The 18,261-nt window shown below is 46.0% G+C and overlaps 1 protein-coding gene across 1 annotated transcript; it reads left to right on the top strand.

Moving 5' to 3' along the window:
• Positions 1 to 2,393: 2,393 nt before the first annotated feature.
• LOC306816895 (V-type proton ATPase subunit S1-like protein) lies at positions 2,394 to 17,782 on the top strand (the record flags this gene model as incomplete). Its single annotated transcript, XM_079333345.1, has 7 exons — positions 2,394 to 2,611; positions 7,423 to 7,463; positions 7,894 to 7,955; positions 10,706 to 10,947; positions 14,485 to 14,535; positions 15,384 to 15,627; positions 17,171 to 17,782. 7 exons carry the CDS (start codon positions 2,394 to 2,396, stop codon positions 17,471 to 17,473), a joined length of 1,161 nt encoding a protein of 386 aa, XP_079189471.1. The 3' UTR covers positions 17,474 to 17,782.
• Positions 17,783 to 18,261: the final 479 nt, after the last annotated feature.

Genomic DNA, 18,261 nt, shown 5'->3' with positions numbered 1-18,261 from the left:
ATCTGAAACACAGACACTGTGATTCTGTGGGCATTTCACAGCTCTGGCCTGGCATGAGCTTCCCAGTGCCAGAGGCAGGGCTGGATGGGATTTGGGGCAGGAATTGTTCCCTAAGAGGGTGGGCAGCCCTGGCACAGGGTGCCCAGAGCAGCTGTGGCTGCCCCTGGATCCCTGGAAATTCCCAAGGTCTGGTTGGGCACTGGGGTTTGGAGCAGCCTGGGACAGTGGATTTAAGATCCCTTCCAACCCAAACTGCTCTGTAATTTTAGAATTCAGAGTACCAAAAGAACTGTTCCAGAAAGCTGGACATGCACAAACTGAATTAGTGCTGAAGAAAGGAAACTGCTTTCAAATACTGGGCTCCAAAATTTGCACTGTCTTGGTTCCACATCAGCTAAGTCCAGATATTTAGTATACATTTACCTATCCCATCTATGTAAAATATAGATGACATAAGATTTTAATAAGACCTCAAAATACATTCAATTATTTCAGTGAACAGAGGGAGAAATTCCAGAACAGCTTGTAAATGTCACCCTCACCTGCCTTTAAGGTTATATACGGGTGAGAAGTGAAGCTCAGTGTGATTTTAGAGTCTCTCTGATCCTGTTCCTTTTTCCCCCTTAGAAAACAGCTCCCACCTTGGCAAAATTTCCCCAGCCTGTGTGATCATTGCCACAGGAAGTATGTGGGAGGTGAAGGGGGCACAAAGAGGGGATTGAGCAGGGATGGAGCAGGGATGGAGCAGGGATTTAACATGGATGGAACTGGGATGGAGCAGGGATGGAACACGGATAGAGCAAGGATGCAGCAGGGATGGAGCTGGGATGGGGCAAGGATGGAGCAAGGATGGGAACAGGGATGGAGCAGGGATGGAACACAGATGGAGAAGGGATGGAGCTGGGATGGAGCAGGGATGGGGCAAGGATGGAGCAAGGATGGGAACAGGGATGGAGCAGGGATGGGGCAGGGATGGAGCAGGGATGGAGCAGGGATGGAGCAGGGATGGGGCAAGGATGGAGCAAGGATGGGAACAGGGATGGAGCAGGGATGGAGCAGGGATGGAGCAGGGATGGGGCAGGGATGCAGCAGGGATGGAGCAGGGATGGAGCAGGGATGGAGCAGGGATGGAGCAGGGATGGAGCAAGGATGGGAACAGGGATGGAGCAGGGATGGAGCAGGGATGGAGCAGGGATGGGGCAGGGATGCAGCAGGGATGGGGCAGGGATGCAGCAGGGATGGAGCAGGGATGGAGCAGGGATGGAGCAGGGATGGGGCAGGGATGCAGCAGGGATGGGGCAGGGATGGAGCAGGGATGGAGCAGGGATGGATGCGGGATGGAGCAGGGATGGATCCGGGATGGAGCTGGGATGGGGCTGGGATGGAGCAGGGATGGAGCAGGAGTGGAGCAGGACTGGATCAGGGATGGAGCAGGGATGGATCCGGGGTTTAACACGGATGGATCTGGGATGAGGCAGGGATGGATGCGGGATGGAGCAGGGATGGATCCGGGGTTTAACACGGATGGATCCGGGATGGAGCAGGGATGGGGCAGGGATGGAGCAGGGATGGAGCAGGGATGGGGCAGGGATGGATGCGGGATGGAGCAGGGATGGATCCGGGGTTTAACACGGATGGATCCGGGATGGAGCAGGGATGGATCCGGGGTTTAACACGGATGGATCCGGGATGGATGCGGGATGGATCAGGGATGGATTCGGGGTTTAACACGGATGGATCCGGGATGGAGCAGGGATGGATTCGGGGTTGAACACGGATGGATCCGGGATGGATCCGGGATGGATCCGGGGTTTAACACGGATGGATCCGGGATGGATGCGGGATGGATCAGGGATGGATCCGGGGTTTAACACAGATGGATCCGGGATGAATCCGGGATGGAGCAGGGATGGATCAGGGATGGATCCGGGGTTTAACACGGATGGATCCGGGATGGGTCCGGGATGGGGCAGGGATGGATCAGGGATGGATCCGGGGTTTAACAGGGATGGATCCGGGATGGATGCGGGATTGATCAGGGATGGATCCGGGGTTTAACAGGGATGGATCCGGGATGGGGCAGGGATGGATCCGGGGTTTAACACGGGTGGATCCGGGATGGATGCGGGATGGAGCAGGGATGGATCAGGGATGGGGCAGGGATGGATCCGGGGTTTAACAGGGATGGATCCGGGATGGATGCGGGATGGGGCAGGGATGGATGCGGGGTTTAACAGGGATGGATCCGGGATGGGGCAGGGATGGATCCGGGGTTTAACACGGATGGATCCGGGATGGATGCGGGATGGATCAGGGATGGATCCGGGGTTTAACAGGGATGGATCCGGGATGGGGCAGGGATGGATCCGGGGTTTAACACGGGTGGATCCGGGATGGATGCGGGATGCAGGCGCGGCTCCGCCCGCCGCCGCCCCGCGCTGTCCCGCCCCCGGCGCTGCTCCGCCGCCTCTCCGGGGGCTCCTCGCTCATGTTTCGGCCCTGGAGGGGCTCCCATGGACGGGAAGGTCGCCCTGCGGCTGCTGCTGCTGCTCTCCTGCGCCGGGCTCGGCGGTTCCGAGGAGAAGAGCCCCGGGCTGGACGGGTCCGACAGGTCGGTACCGGGCGCGGTTCCTTCGGAACGGCTGTGCTTTCCTTCCCAGCTTTTTAAAAATTTGTCAACGCACCAATTCATTATTTTGAGGCAAGCCGTGCGTTTGAGCAGGCACTCTTAAACAATTTTGCGTGCGTTGTTAAAAATCGTCTTTTTTTTTTTTTTTCTATTTATCCACCCTGCTCTTCATTACCTTTTAATGACTCCCACACCGGTTTTCCCTGGTCCCCGGGAAAAGGGAGTTATCAATAGTATGAAAACAAGGGTGTGAAAACTCCTCCAGGAAACGCAGGCACGGAAATACTCTGCTTGTGTCGAATATTTGGAGCGTGAATTCAATATTGCAAGTGAGTGTTAACTTAGAAAATTACCGGAGATTTGGCTTTATTATTAGTAGTGCTGTTTCACCCTCTAATGAGACACAAACAGTGAGCCCAGATCATAGCAGGGAAAGAGGGGACTTTGTAGAGCCAAGCACTAGAAAGTGAAAAAACCTGAGCTATTGGGTTGAATGATGCCCAAAGTCACCAAAAACACACAGAACATGCTGGTGAAGGTCGCAGCTGTCAGCAAAATCTGTGCATTTGAGGCAAGAAGGACATGTGGTGATTTGCTTAAGCTTGTATTAAGAGATCTGCTAGCCAGATACTGATAAATACTACAATATGTTTTCATTAAATAGCTTACTTGCTGCTCTCCTCTGCCAGTTCTCAGATTTCTTACTGCTCTTAGTACAATTCCACTTTTTTAGATGGTTTTTTATTGTTGTTGTTTGTTGTTTGTTTCTTTCTTTTTTGTTTTTTTTTTATTTAATCAAACAGACCAAAATCTGACAGAGAGCAAGCAGTGAAACATTACCTGAACTGTATTGCAATAAATATTAACAAATGAAGTCCTGATCTTGATACCAGTGAATCCCCTGAGAATTTTGCTTCATTGGGTGTGGGATTGTGCCTGCACAGTGTTAATTTTCTGTGAGCTCCGTTTCTCTTTTTGTATTAAAATTGGAAGCTTGATTATCACGTTGTTCTGATCCAGACCTTGTTGGACATTCATTAAATTACAAATCAGCCCCATAATCAATGCTCTGTAAAATATTTATGGAAATCTGTCTCCCTGTGTCTGGATAAAAAACCAGAAGAGCTGTGGGGTTTGTAGATATTTCTTATTGATAGAACTTACACAGAGGTGTTTAAAAAGTCACTGATTTTTTTTGTCAGGATGTTTCTTAGAGGGAGCCAGCTCTTTCTTGAATCTGGTCTTTCCAAACTTACACATTTATAACATTAATAACTGCATTGAGATTCCTTATGTTGAGTGTCCCTAGGACTGCAAGCAGTGCATTGCTCCCAGGTGCTCCTCACCTTTCATAATTTGAATTTTAGTGCATTTGAGAGGTCACATGTTGTTTTCCAGTTGGAAACTAGCTCATAAATTGGCTGTAACCAGTTCAGCAGCCAGTGAGGAATTCTGCTGCTGGAGATGATCATTCTCAGGGAGGTGAGACTGAACTAATGGAAACACAGAGGTGCTGTTTCTGTAGATGTGGACTGCATTTTCCCATCTGGTGCAGTTTATCAGAGCAGGGATGTGAAGAGCAGAAGTGTGGACATGGCATGAACACTGCCAGAATTATCCACGGGGTTATTTGGGTGGAGAAAATGCTGTTTACTTTGAAGTCCTAAAGAGCTGGAGTATTTATCAACTCTTGCAGACAAACAAGCCACACTCAGTTATCTGATGTAGATGGATAATGTCATCAGATAAGAGGAAACATACACGTCTTTATACTTATAATCCTATTTAATTGGGTTTTACATAGTGATTAGTCATTCCAGTGCTTTGTATTAGGGCTAATCCAATTTCAAGTGGGTCCCTAACATGCTTGGTGTGGTAAATTCAACATACAACATACGTGCCTGGGTGCATCTGGGAGAGCTGTTTACCAAGGGGTGAGCATCCAAACACACACCACTTGTGATCAAATCAATTTGAAATTTCAGGCTAAGAGAGGCTGATAAAAGGGTCTCCAACTCAATGTGCTAGAAATTGTTTGCTGTGGAGAATGCTCTAGTGCTGGCTAGTTAATTTTCTCTTACACATGCAATTACCATTTTTCTAATCAAAAGGGATACATCTTTTTTTAGAGTGTAGCTGTTCTCCCTTTTCTCACTCTCAATATTTTTGTTTCCACAAACAGGGTGCTGTGGATTTCCCAGCTCTCCTTTTTTTGGGTGGAAAGCAGAGATGTGACATCTCTTCTGTGTCTGTGCCTACATGGGGGGTGCAGGAGCCAGGATTCTTTTTTCTCAATGGGCAAAAAAACCCAGAATTAACCTTTCCTCTTCCATAAACAGCATAGAAACCTTCAGGGAATGGGATGAATTGCACAATTTTACACCATTCTTCTTCCAGCCTCCCAGTGTTTTAGGGCAGGTACCACAGTGTGGTGATATCCAAGCTGGAGTAAATGGCTTAATTATGCATATATGCAGATAGAGTTTAATTATGCATATGGAGAAGAGCTCAAAGTATAACTAAGCATAACTAGATAGATATATATATAGCTGCAACTGAAGTCAGAATATCTAAATTATGTACATTCATGTCTTTTTGGCATGCCCTGGCTTTGTAGCTGTCATCATGAAAAAAAATGGCCCCCCCCAAATTCTGCATTTTTCAGCCTGAAGGCAAAATCTGTCATGAAGAAAGACTGGATAAGATTTAAAAAGCTGCATCACATTATGGGACCTCTGAAGGTGCAGGGATGATGTGCAAGGGTCTGGTTTTCCTCTGGAATCCAGTGGAAAGAAGGTGCCTTGGTGTCCAAATCTCAGTTTTTCTCTGGGTAGGAAAGGCTTGGCTCCTGCCCTGGCTGGAGCATCTCCCAGTGGGATGATGGAATTTGATCAGCCATGCCCTGGGACTCAGTGGCCATGAACAGGAGATATCTGCTGGAGGGAGGATGGGCTGTGGGAAGATAAAGATGATTGCCCAGCTGGTTTAAAGATGGCCCATTAACAGGAGATATCTCCCACAGAGATAAGGATCACTGCCCCAGCTGGTTTAAAGATGGTGATAGAATACAAACTTTTGGTCACATCCTGTATTGCAACCTGAGACAAACTCCACATAAATTGAGTGGAACTTTTCTGAATATAAAATCTTTCAGCCTGGCAGCAATCAGGGTGGGCTCTTGGCTGCCCCACTGTTGCTTGAGGTATTTATGTGCCCTTGAGGGTGCTGTGATGGAGATTAGGTTGGGATCAGTCCTTTTGTGTGTGCCAAGGGGTCACAGAGATCCCCCTGCTCAGATCCACCAGGGGAGGGTTCACCCTGCTGTCCAAGCACTCCCCATGAGCACCAACCCCTGACTGCAAATCCAACAACTTACAGTGAAATTTGCACTGTAAACACTGAAAACTGCTCCAATTCTTGATATTTATATGCCAGTCTTGGTGTAAATATTTACACGATTTTATTCTGCTGTGGTGGTTTTAAAGATGGTAAGAAATGGGGCAAAGGAAGAAGATGAAAGTTTATTTCCATGTGTAATGAAAGGTGAGGCAGGTCTGGAGGGCACTGATGGGCACAAACAGGGGAGCATGGTCTGTGGGTTGGAGCTCTGGGAGAGTGGGAATCTGATGGAAGCACTTGGGAAGGGGACAGAGACCATCAGAAGAGCAAATAATCCACTGAAGGACATGCAGGTCCCAGGGAAGCTGCTGCAATGTGGAAAGTGTTCATGGACTCGTGGAGAGGAGTCTGGTCCTGAGTGATCCTGGTTTAGATGGTTTTTAGATGTTGGTTCTGATCCTGCCTGGGAGTGAGGCCAGTGCTGAGCTCTCCTTGGTTCTTGTGCACTGGAACTGGATCTGTCCCATCCCAAAGCTGAGATCCCATGGGGTGGGACAAGAGGGGTGGTGCAGCCTTTTCTACTATTGGAACACAGAAACTTGAGATTTTTGATCTTTCTGAGCTTTCTGACACTGACCCCCAGGAGAACTCTGCTCCTGACCTGGGGCCCTGGAGAGGGATTCCACATTTGAGTGATGGGGTTAAAATCACAGGTGTGTAGTTAAATACAAGTGTGTGATCTCACATGCTGAAGGGTTTGGAATTTGGGGTTTTTATAACATAGTGATAGGTATGGGACAAGATTGAAGGTTTTGGGTATTGTCTTTTTCTGTCTCCTTCCCTCTTCTTCATGATTTCAGGTAGTTTCTGGTTGGACAGTCAGTGCTGCACTGAGGGTCATGGGTTTGGTTATTGGGTCAAAAGGATAAATAATATAGGTATTAGCTCTCTGTTGGACTGTTAACTTTGAAAGACCTTGTAACTGACTAAATTTAGCTCCATTTTGCTCACTTTTAGCTGGTAGCTGGAAGTGTTACTAAACTCTCTGTGCTTTAGATAAGATTTAATAAACAGCCAAGCCCAAACACGAGAAATTAATCTTTTTTGTGTTTTTAATCCTGACTCTGAGTGAAGGCAGGAGAAAATGAGGACAAGCCACTATTTAAGTGGTGCAGTTGCCACATTTACATTTTGTCACTGTGATAAGGACATGGGAGTGCCAGTCAGGGCTGGTCCAGCTAAGTGAGCTCTGAAAATGAGACATTTTTCTCCAGGTTAGAGCAGCTTTGGGATAATTTGGGATAACAGCCTTGTTCCTGTGGCCTTCACCAGCCAAGGACCTGAAGTACCTTTGTTTTGTGGAGTGAAGCAGCAACAGGACCTTTCCCCACTAAACTTGCTGCAGAATTTAAATTCAGGTGCTGCACAATAAATATTTTTCTCCTCTCTCCTAGTTCACATGGATTTTCAGATCAAGATTCTCTCCAGAGAAATGGTAAGACTTTTGGTGTGCTCAGTCCCTGGATGCTGGTTCTGTTATTGTGGCTGTAGAATGTTCCATTCCCAGATGTTGCTTCTCTTGGCATTGGAGACTCTTCTGTCACACATTTTGTTAAAGCATAACCCTCTTAAAAAATAGCCTTTTAAAGGATTTACCTGTTAGAACAATAATTTATTGTCCAACTCCGAGATGCTGTGAGAATGTGGAAGGAAAAAGTCTTCACTTTTTTTTAACCAAATGTAAACAGAGTTAAATGTATTTGCTGCAAGTCAAATATTTTCTGAGGCAAAATCAGTAATTCTGACATACACATTTTGTAAGAGATAATTATAGTTTGCATAAGAATGTGCAAGATTTTATGCTTGTGTTTAGAAATAGATGTTTATAATATGCTAATAGTGAAATAACACTCCTTCTTCTGCAGGTCAGCATTACAATGGTCATGTGAAGCCAAAGTTTAATGCCAATCAAGTGGCAATTGCACAGGTAATGTCTGGGGGACTGGATCTGTGAAGTCTTTTCACAGCACATTTAGGTTTTTCAACTTACATTTACTTTAGGAGGTAAATTTGTTTTACTTTGTTTGCAAGAAACAGCCAACAAAACCACCTAAAACATTGTGATGCAGTTCTGCCTCACCACTTGTACAAATATTCTCTGCTTTCCTGAGGACTGGGGTGACACCTCAGGTGCTGCTGCTGGTGCTGGCTGACCATGGGTTTGGGCACAGGGTCTTTCTGGAAGGACAAAATCCTCATATCCATATTCTGTGCAATGGGATTTGCCTGCTGTGACCTTTTTTTTTCTCCTATCAGCTGGTGCTGAAGGAAGAGCTGAAGTAAAACTTCAGATTTTTAGTGGTTTTTTTTTTTTTTTTCTCCTGAGGCCAAGCTGTAGGTCTCATCAAAAACTGAGCATTACAGGGTTCCTTACCAAAGAAGCTTATCAAAAGTGATGCATTCCAATGCTGGGAACAAGTTGAATAAATCTCTCTCATATGGACTTCTGAGGAGACAGCCTTGTCACTTGTGTAAATACACTTATAACCTCTCAGCACATTTCCTGACCATGATCTTGCCTTGCTGTCAGCTTGTTGCTGTCAGTGATAACTAAGTTTAATCCTAAAACATCTTTGTGCCAGATGTGGGGTCCAGTATCAAAAGGGATCTTTCAGAGTCTGAGCTGAGAGTTATGGTTTGCTAATCTAAACAGCACAAACACACAAAAAGAAAAAGAAAACCTCTTTTTAAGCCAAGGCAAAACCTTGGGGTTTAACTGGTGTCCCTTCTGGAACCTGATAAGATGCTGTTTATGACTGGGATTCAGAAAATCTTTCCTGTTTTGATGTGAACTTGCAATCAGATCACATGTTAAAAACAGTCATGCAGATATTGTGTGTGTTATCCTGGTTGGGTGGGACTTAGACTTAGATTTAAGTGTGAAATCTGAGAATGGCAGTTAAATTCTTTAGTTCTTTCTGAGCCCTAGTTAAATTGTCCTGCTTGATAGTCAAATTGTCTTTTTGTTATGAAATTTGGCTTTTAAGGGGTGGCATTTTTCTGGTGTCTGTAGATGACCTGGGAGCTGCAGTCCCTGGGTTTTAGTCCTGCAGCTGATTTTGGAATAGCAAGGATCCCTGCTTGATCCACCCTATTCTGCAGCAGGCATTTCCCTGATTTAAAGCCTTGGTGAGCCCGTGCCGCCAGGTGTGAACCCAAACATTATTCTCACCTGGACATCTGCCCAGTGAACTTCCAGCAGGGTGGGCTGTGTCCTTTCCAGTGGGCTGAAGCAATTCTTAGAGGTCTAGAGAGACTCCTAGAAAATTATAGCTAAAGTATAGCTAAATATATATTTATGTTAGCTAAAATATGTATTTGGTAGAATTAATTAAAGCAGATATATAAATAGGCCTGGCTGGAAATAATTAAGAGTTAGTAGCTAGTTGAAAGAAGCTGGACTTGACATAGTTACTCAAATTTAAATGACTAATTGTTTGTCCTTTCTGTGTTTGCTCAACTGGGTTTGGAATGAGAAAAGGATAAACTGATAAATAGATCTAAAGAAACACAAACAATTGTGAATCTTTCACATTTCAAAAACAACTCAAAAAGTCATGAAGGAAGTAAATTTGACATCTCCCAGAGACCATTTGTACTGTCATCTGTGGGAGGGTTTGAAAGTTCAGGGTGAGGAAGTCTTGCCTTACTTCCTCTTTTCATGACACGTCCCCATAAAAAAGACCACAGGCACAACTGAGAAAACAAACCATGCATGCTTAATAGCCAGTCAAGCTAATTACCTCTAATGCTTTGAAACCAAAACCAGTGAGAGAGTCCAAGTTAGAAATACAATTTAATGGGGGGGGGGGGGGGGTGGAATATATGCAATAGTACAAAAAAAAAACAAACAACCAAACCACTGTCAGAGTCAGGATATTACCTGACACCCCACTGGTCAGGGTGGTGGCAGCAGTCCAGATGAAGTGGTTTTGTTGAAGCAGTGATCCTGTAGAAAGGTCTGGTAGCTCTTGTCCTCTGGAATCCAGTGGAAAGAAGGTGCCTTGGTGTCCCAAATGTCAGTTTTTCTCTGGGTAGGAAAGGCTTGGCTCCTGCCCTGGCTGGAGCATCTCCCAGTGGGATGATGGAATTTGATCAGCCATGCCCTGGGACTCAGTGGCCATGAGCAGGAGATATCTGCTGGAGGGAGGATGGGCTGTGGAAAGATAAAGAACACTGCCCAGCTGGTTTTTAATAGCTGGCCCATTAACAGAGGATATCTCCACAGAGATAAGGTTCACTGCCCCCCTGGTTTAACAGATGGTGATGAACACCTACTTTTGGGCACATCTTTACATTGTAACCCAGGACATTACAGTACAAAGTGGGAATGGGAGGTGCTGGAATTGTGAATATGCAATCATTTAAAGCTTTTGTTAATAAATGAACTCTGTAATTGCTTGTGACTTTGCTGTGTGTTTTAGGGGGTTACCTCACACAGTTGCCTGGTGCTGAATTCAACATACACCTTCTAACTTTAAATTGTTAGAGGATCTTTGGTCTGTCATGATTGGATATCGATATTAGATCAATACTCTTTTTTTAATAAATAAGTGGGAAGGGGATACAGCCAAGCATCCCTCTGCTTCCTCCACCAGGGCTGGCTCAGGTGCTCTGGTGGGATGGTAACTCCTGAAACCACGTCTCCTGATGGAAATCTTTTGTGTGGTCCCTCAGGTTGTGAGCCACAACTGGAGCAGGGGAGGGCAGTGGGAAGGAGCAGCCTGGAGGCCATTCCCACCCAGCCACTCCAGCCCCTTGAATGTCACCATCAATGGCACCCCCTGCATCCTCTTCTGGGCCAGGAGGATCTTGATCAGGCTGCAGAACCACACCCAGCTGGATCTGACAGACAGGACGTTTGGAGTGCACGCCACTGTGGATGTTGGGGACTCCAACTGCAGCGAGGACAGCGCCATGTAAGGGGAATTCTGCTCTCATGGTGTGTCCTGGTGTGAAGGACAGGTGTCTGCCAGTGAAGGCAGAAGCTTCTCTTTGAAATGGAGAATGTAAACCCCCTCCCTCCAAATTATTATAATTTTGAAATTTAAGGGGCTCTCAGGCAAAGAGATGGGAATTAGGAATAACAGTTCTGCACTAGGACAATTCCAATAGCAATGCAGCATTACACAGAACAATCCCAGCCCTGCCAGAGCCAGAATCCAAGCTGACACCCTCAGTCAGTCAGGGTGGTGGCACAGTCCCATTCCATGGTGCTGCATCCTCCTGCAGGGGCAGATGTGGCTCAGCTGGAGCAGTGCTCCTGGAGAAGGGGCAGTTTCCTCTGAAGCTCCAGGGATGATGTGCAAGGGTCTGGCTTTCCTCTGGAATCCAGTGGAAAGGCTGCTCTGGTGTCCCAAATGTCAGTTTTTCTCTGGGTAGGAAAGGCTTGGCTCCTGCCCTGGCTGGAGCATCTCCCAGTGGGATGATGGAATTTTCTCAGCCATGCCCTGGGACTCAGTGGCCATGAACAGGAGATATCTGCTGGAGGGAGGATGGGCTGTGGGAAGATAAAGATGATTGCCCAGCTGGTTTAAAGATGCCCATTAGCAGAGAATGTGTGCCAGGAGATCAGGGGCACTGCCCCACCCGGCTGCAACAGATGGGGGCAGAATAAATGCACATTTCTGGCCACATCCTCTATTGCAACCCAAGACATGGTGGGACTGGGGCCACCAGATAACCAGATAGCCACTCTGGAAGCTGCATATGGGACTGATGCCTCAAGATTTTAGCTTTTATATTTTTCAAATCTGTGCTGCATTATTGCATAACTCTAAGCTCCATTCAGAATGTTAGTTACTGTCTTCACATTTTGGTCAGGCAAAACACTCCCTCTATGCCTGTGGTCTAAGGGCACCTTGCACCCTCAGAAATATAAACAAAAGTGAGTTGAGGAGGAGGAAACTGGGGGTAAATCACTTCATTACCTGAAGCTGTAATAGAACAATTAACTCCTGATGTGCAAATGCACCAAACTTTTAATTGTCTGAAATCTCATTACCATCTTGGGTGTAGCCTCTCAAAGGCTTCAGACAGCCCAAGGTGTATCTACTGAATGCCTTTAATAAATACCAGTTTATTCTGTTAATCTTGTCTAGCCTCTGTTCCAGGTGGCCACTCCAAGGCATCAGGAGAACTTGCAGAGCCCCAGGATTTTTCTGATGAGGTGCTGCCAGTGCAGGCACCAGGGGTTGAGTAGTTTAAACCCAGCCTTTTGTGGACACACACATTAGTTGTGCAGTGTGTATTCCCTCCCTGGGGCAGCCAGCTTTGCTCTCAGTGCCCGTGGGGCTGGAGCTGCTGGCCTGTTTCACCTCCAGCTGTTTTGCACAGCTGCTTGTGGGGTTGGAGAGAGGATCCTGTGCTGGATTTGGGGTTTTGGTGCTGCCCATGACTAATCATCCCTTCATGGGGTGTGTGCCAGTGATGCCTTTTTGGGACTACCTAAAATCAGAAGCCAGACAGAGGTAAGAGAAGAAAAGCAATTATATTTATGGAAGGGCCTTCAGGTACATTTAGCCCATGCAGGGCTACACCCAAAATGGACAATGGGTCACAGGTTTTCATACTTTTGTAAGTTTGGTCCATTTGCACATTGGGGTTAATCTCCCACTTACAGGTAATTAAGTCATTTACCCCAAATTTGCTCCCCTAGCTCACTTTTGTTCCCATCTCTGGCCCTGGGGCAGTGAGGGGTCCTTGATTCCCTTGGAGAGGAATTGTTGTGTCTGCCCAAAATGGGAGAGCAGCAGCTCACACTGGGTGTGGAGTCTGAAGTTATACACAAAAGAACTGCAGGGTTGCAAATACATTAAAAAAATAAACCCCACAATCCTAAGGCATCACCAGCAGTGCTGCACAGGGTGCAGATCTGTATTTTTTTGGCCACCCCAAATCCCAGGCTGTGGTCCCTGAGGTGCTGGAGACAAAGAGTGGGTTCAGGTTTGCACAAGAGTGTCTGAAAACCTGAGCTCTGCACACCAGCCTGTCAGTAATTTCCTCAATATCAACAGCATTTAGCAGTTTTGCTCAGTGTTTCTCACCCTGATTGAGATGCATTCAGCAAAATTTTGCTTTTTATGCCTCTCATACTGAGTGAGAGAGACCCCACTGCACCCAAAATCCTCCAGAGCCTTGGCTGTTCCAGGAAGGCAGGTGGTATTTTTCAATTTCTTTTGCCAGGTGCCTGATTGCTTCTCTCCTCCCCATGAAGTGTGCTGGTCTCATGGCTCACACCAGATTCCACTCTGGGAGGCCTAAAAATCAGGAGGTAGATTGCTAATTAAACATCAGCACTGATTCTACCCCTTAGAGGAATATGAAATATGTAGTGACACACACAGCAATAAAAATAACATGACCAAACACAGCAGCTTCATTTATTTCATATGCAGTATTTCACCTGTACATCTAAATATATTTTCACTGAAAGGTAGGTGTTACCTCTGTGATTGTACAGCACAAGGTGCACAGAAATTTTGGTGAGGTTACAAGAAAGCTAAAAGTGAAATTGAAAAAGAATCCAGCATCACAATATCCAACAAGGCAGTTTGAATAATGCATCATCAGCATGTGAAATAATCCAGCAGTCTTTTGGCAGGCAGAGGTAGAGAATAAACTTATGTCAAAAGTAAAAAAGTGATAACAAACATTCCTCCCTCTCTTCTGGCCTACAATTTGAATATAATCTTAGTCTGATTAGTAATATTTTAACCTAACAGAAAATAAGCTAAGGCAAAATTAGGGGTTCCAAAGCAGAGAGAATCAGATATAACAATCCAAGCTGAATTTTTTTTTTCAGTTGAATGGCACATTTGCTTGTGTCTAATCCTCAACTAGCTCTGATTTCCCCTTGTAATAAAGGGATGGTCTGGGTTCAGTGTCCTGTCTTAGGGGACCAGGGTTACCCAAGAATTGTAGATTACCTGTGAAACCGTGGGGCTAGCTGATTTTATTTTCATTGTTTTTTTGTTTGGTTTAAAATGTTTTTGTTGTTGATTTTTTGTTTGTTTGGTTTTGTTTTTATTTTCTCCAGTATTCTTGAACTTTAATTTTGAAGGCCTTTCAGAACCTGCATGCTTTCACTATTGTTTTTTTTTTATATATATATATATTTTTTTTTTTTTTTTTTTTTTTTGGTCTTCCTTGAACAATGAGAATCCCCATGCAGGTTTTACCCTGAGCCTAATTATCAGCTGATGTGGGAAGCAGTGGGAATGAGTTGTATTGGAAGTTAAATGTGAATTTCCATTCCTCATTCCAATTAACAGGTGAACGAGTGTTTTTCACTGGAGGAAGGTTTAATCCTTTCAGTTTTTTTCCCCACTGCCTTTAAAGGTAGACTGAGCAAAAATTTCCATGTATAATTGAGCTTAATCTTTTTGTGCTGCTTTTTTCTCTGGAGGTTTCTGAATGTTTTTTCCTAGCCTGATGTTACTTGCTTTTTGACCCAGGCTTTCCCTGAAGTTTGGTGACATTGGCAATCTACAGGGACTTGTTATCAGGTAAGTTCATATATTAAAAACCTTTCCAGATAAAAACATGTTAGCATACGTTGTTATGCAGTTGCTTGGGGAATTAAAGAGAATTTGTTTAAGCAAAAATAATGTGAGAGGAACTGTTGTATAACTTGAACATCTCCATTCAGCATGTCTGTCACCTGCCTTGATTCACTGAGGCATTTTATTTCGGCATTGACTTTTCTACTCGTGGAAAAGTTTGTGTCATCTCTTTTGTGTAGAATCTCCCCATGTCTGAGATTTTAGCTAAAACTTGCTAATTCACTACAGACTGGGCATCAGGCTGTGACCTACTTTATGTTTGTTTCTTGTTGGGAGAAGAGAAAAGCATTTCTTGATAAGTGACTTTGCACACACCGGGTGGAGGTGCAACACCATTGTTGCATTCATCATTTCCCCAGTAATTAGGGAAAATCCCCTCATGTTCTTCTTGATTTGTGGGAGAAGCCAAACTCCTTCAGCTGCCAGAGCAAACAGCCTCAAATCACAGAATCCCGGGATATTTGGGGTGGGAAGGGATGTCTGGGGATGGTCTGGTCCATCCCCCTGCCCAGGCAGGGACACAGGGACGTGTCCAGCTGGGCTGGGATGGCTCCAGAGAGGAACACTCCCTGGGCAGCTGTTCCAGGGCTCTGCCACCCTCTGTGGGAAGCTGTCCCTCCCTTTCCAGACTCTGTGGAAGCAGCAGGAGCTCTGCTATAAACTGATATAAACCCTGATACAAACTGATCAGAGAGTTCAGCTGCGCTCGCGCCTCTCACGGCTTCCAGCGCCCCAATTTAACATCTCTGCCTCTTTCCTCTCTCCCCTGTGCTCCCACACGGTGCTCCCAGGCTCCTGCTGACCACCAGCTCCTACCAGCTGTCTGTGCAGAGCTGGTTCAGCCTGCAGAGGCTGCAGCTGCTCTACAACCACTCGGTGCAGGCGACGTTCCGCGCCCCGGGCATCCGCGCCCCCGCCACCTCCTCCTTCCACTGCCACCACCTCAGCAGCCTGCACAGGCACGATGCCCTGCTGCTGCCCAGCTCTGACAACGACCTCTCACACCTCTGGGAGGTCACCTTCGTCGACTTCCAGGTGATGGCATGGATTTCAGCCTGCTGGAGCCCGTGGGTGGGTGCAGGGGAGGTTTGTCGCTGTCTGTGCTCGGTTTATACTTGTGCCTTACCTGTGATGGCTTTTGGGGCTGCCTAAAAACAGAGGGCAGACAACATTAGGAGAATAAAAAGCAGTTATATTTATGGAAGGGCCTTCAGGTACATTTAGCCCATCCAGGGCTGCACCCAAAATTGAGCACAGGTCACAGATTTTCACACTTTTATAAGTTTAGTCCATTTGCACTTTGGGGTTAATCTCCCAGCTCCAGGTAATGAAGTCATTCACCCCAAATTTGCTCCCCAGCTCACTTTTGTTCCCCTCTCTGGCCCTGAGGCAGTGAGGTGTCCTTGATTGCCTTGGAGAGGAATTGTTGTGTCTGCCCAGAATGGGAGAGCAGCAGCCAGCCCTGGGTGTGGAGTCTGGAGTTATACACCAACAAATTGCAGGATTACAAATACATTAAAAAAAAAATAAAAGCCAACATCCTAAGGCATCATGTGAAGCACAAAATAGAAGCTAAGACTTTTCCTGTCCTAATTAATGGCTGTTTTTTGTAGTCTTTCTGCTTGTGTTCCCTCTAGTGGCGAGTGAATCTAATTTCTTGTCCTTACATTATTCTGAGCTGAGCTCTCACCAATAACACCACCACACACCCAGGCATGGGGATCATCTCACTTCACTTTGGATGCCTAGGAACTTTAACCTTGTGCCCTGATAATACTGACCCCAGCCTGCCTCTAAAGCCATTGGATAATTCCCCTGACCCATCTTAAGTCCTTATCTTAGGATGAGATTAATAATCTTCTGAAAGTGCCAGTTCTTCTCTGTTTGCAGTGAGGGAGTCTAGGATGGAAGGACTAGACTGTCTTGCATTTAGATGCTGGAATCAGAGGGCATGAGGAGCTGGGAAAGGATTGGAAAAAGCTGATCCCCTTTTTTCCACCATGTGAAAAATGCCTGTGGACTGATTTAGTGGGGCAGACAGTCAATTCCCTGCATGTCAGAGTGCTAAAAGCCATATTAGAACAAAAGCCACGAGTGAAACTTGGTGTTTTCCACAGCTGGGTGTGCAGCTTCTTTTAGTTTAGCTGGTTTGCTGCCACATGTGGAACTGGTGGTAGAGAAAAACCTTGTGCTAGAGCAGGCTGTTGAGGATATTTCCTGGTTTGTCATGTTGAAATTCATGCCTCTGACTCTGGAGACTCTCAGCAAGTGGTGCTGGAGATGCACAGTTGACATGAAAGGTTTGCAATTAAACATTGCTGGGCCAGCAAGAGTGAGTGTGGAAGGTTTTGCATGGAACTCAGCCTCAAACCCTTTGGGCTGCAGAGTGGAGGGGATTAGAAGAGCTGGCAGTTTCAGAAAAGACTGACCTGGCTAATCTCTGAGCATTAGCTCCAGCTATCAGTGGGGGACACAAATTTGCAGGGTGCAGGTGTTAAATCAGAAATTCTTGCTGCCACCAGGAGCAGATTAAACACCAGTGCTTTATTTCACATGCTCCCTCTTGTTCTCTCTGCAGATTCAAGGCTTTAACATCCAAGAGGGGCATTTTGCCTATGCCAGAGACTGTGCATCCTTCTTCTCCCCAGCAATCCTGATGGGGCTGGTGATGTCCCTGGTTCTGCTGCTGGTCCTGGCCTATGCCCTGCACATGCTCATCCACCTGAAATCTCTCGACAGGCACTACGAGTGCAAAGCCTCTCCTGCCTACTTTGCACAGATGAAGGACAGTGACATGGGGGATGAGAAGGAGCCACTGAGGAACAGTGGAAATGAGTCCTATGAACTCAGGAACCAGCAGTTTGGTAAAATATATATTTAGCAGGGTGTATCTGTCTCAGTGGAATTAGGTGTTTTCTGCTGCTGGCTCTGTTCTAACATAGTCTGTGCAGATTTTTTTTACCAGCTGGTGAAAGGACAACTAGGTAACAGATTGTTTAGCCAGTTATTCACTGATAATCATCTCAAAGATGCCTTGGGAAAGAAGGTGAGGAAAAAAATTCTCCACTGTGAGTAGAAGATATTCAGGTTGTGGGACTGAATCCTGTAGCAAAAAGTCAAAATGCATAGCTCTTCATCCAAGTCTTGAAGAGAGAATCTGTCATGGACACTTTGAAATTCAATAAATGTTAAAAAGGAACCCAAACCAGACTCTTAGCTTGTTCTTTCAGAAGGCAATATTTTCCCTCATTTTATATTTGCTCTATGCCCTGACTAAACAGCATCAGTTTTTTCCTCAGGATATGTTTTCCTTTTATTTCCCAGGTCACAACCCCTCCTTTTTGCCCCCATAAACTCCTTTTTCCTCCCCTGGAGTCTTCAGGGTGTGTTTTTATCCCCTGCCCACTTGAGATATGCTGCAGGACAGCAGCAGCCTGGTGCTTTTCCTGTGTCTGAGCTGGAGGTTTACCCTGAGGATCTGATGGGAAAACACCAGACATCTGCTCTAAAGGCTTAGCCTCAACCTCCCAGCTCAGCCCCGTGCCAGGAGATGGATTATGAGCATTATATCCTGTAATTCCAGGTTAATTTCTTTCCTTCCAAATCCCATCAGTCTCCCTCAGGACTTCTACCTGAATGGAGATTGCCAGATGGAAAATATATTTACAC

Source organism: Erithacus rubecula, assembly GCF_903797595.1.
Source record: "Erithacus rubecula genome assembly, contig: scaffold_96_arrow_ctg1, whole genome shotgun sequence".
NCBI classification, from domain to species: domain Eukaryota; kingdom Metazoa; phylum Chordata; class Aves; order Passeriformes; family Muscicapidae; genus Erithacus; species Erithacus rubecula.
This window is presented reverse-complemented; position numbering and strand designations above follow the sequence as displayed.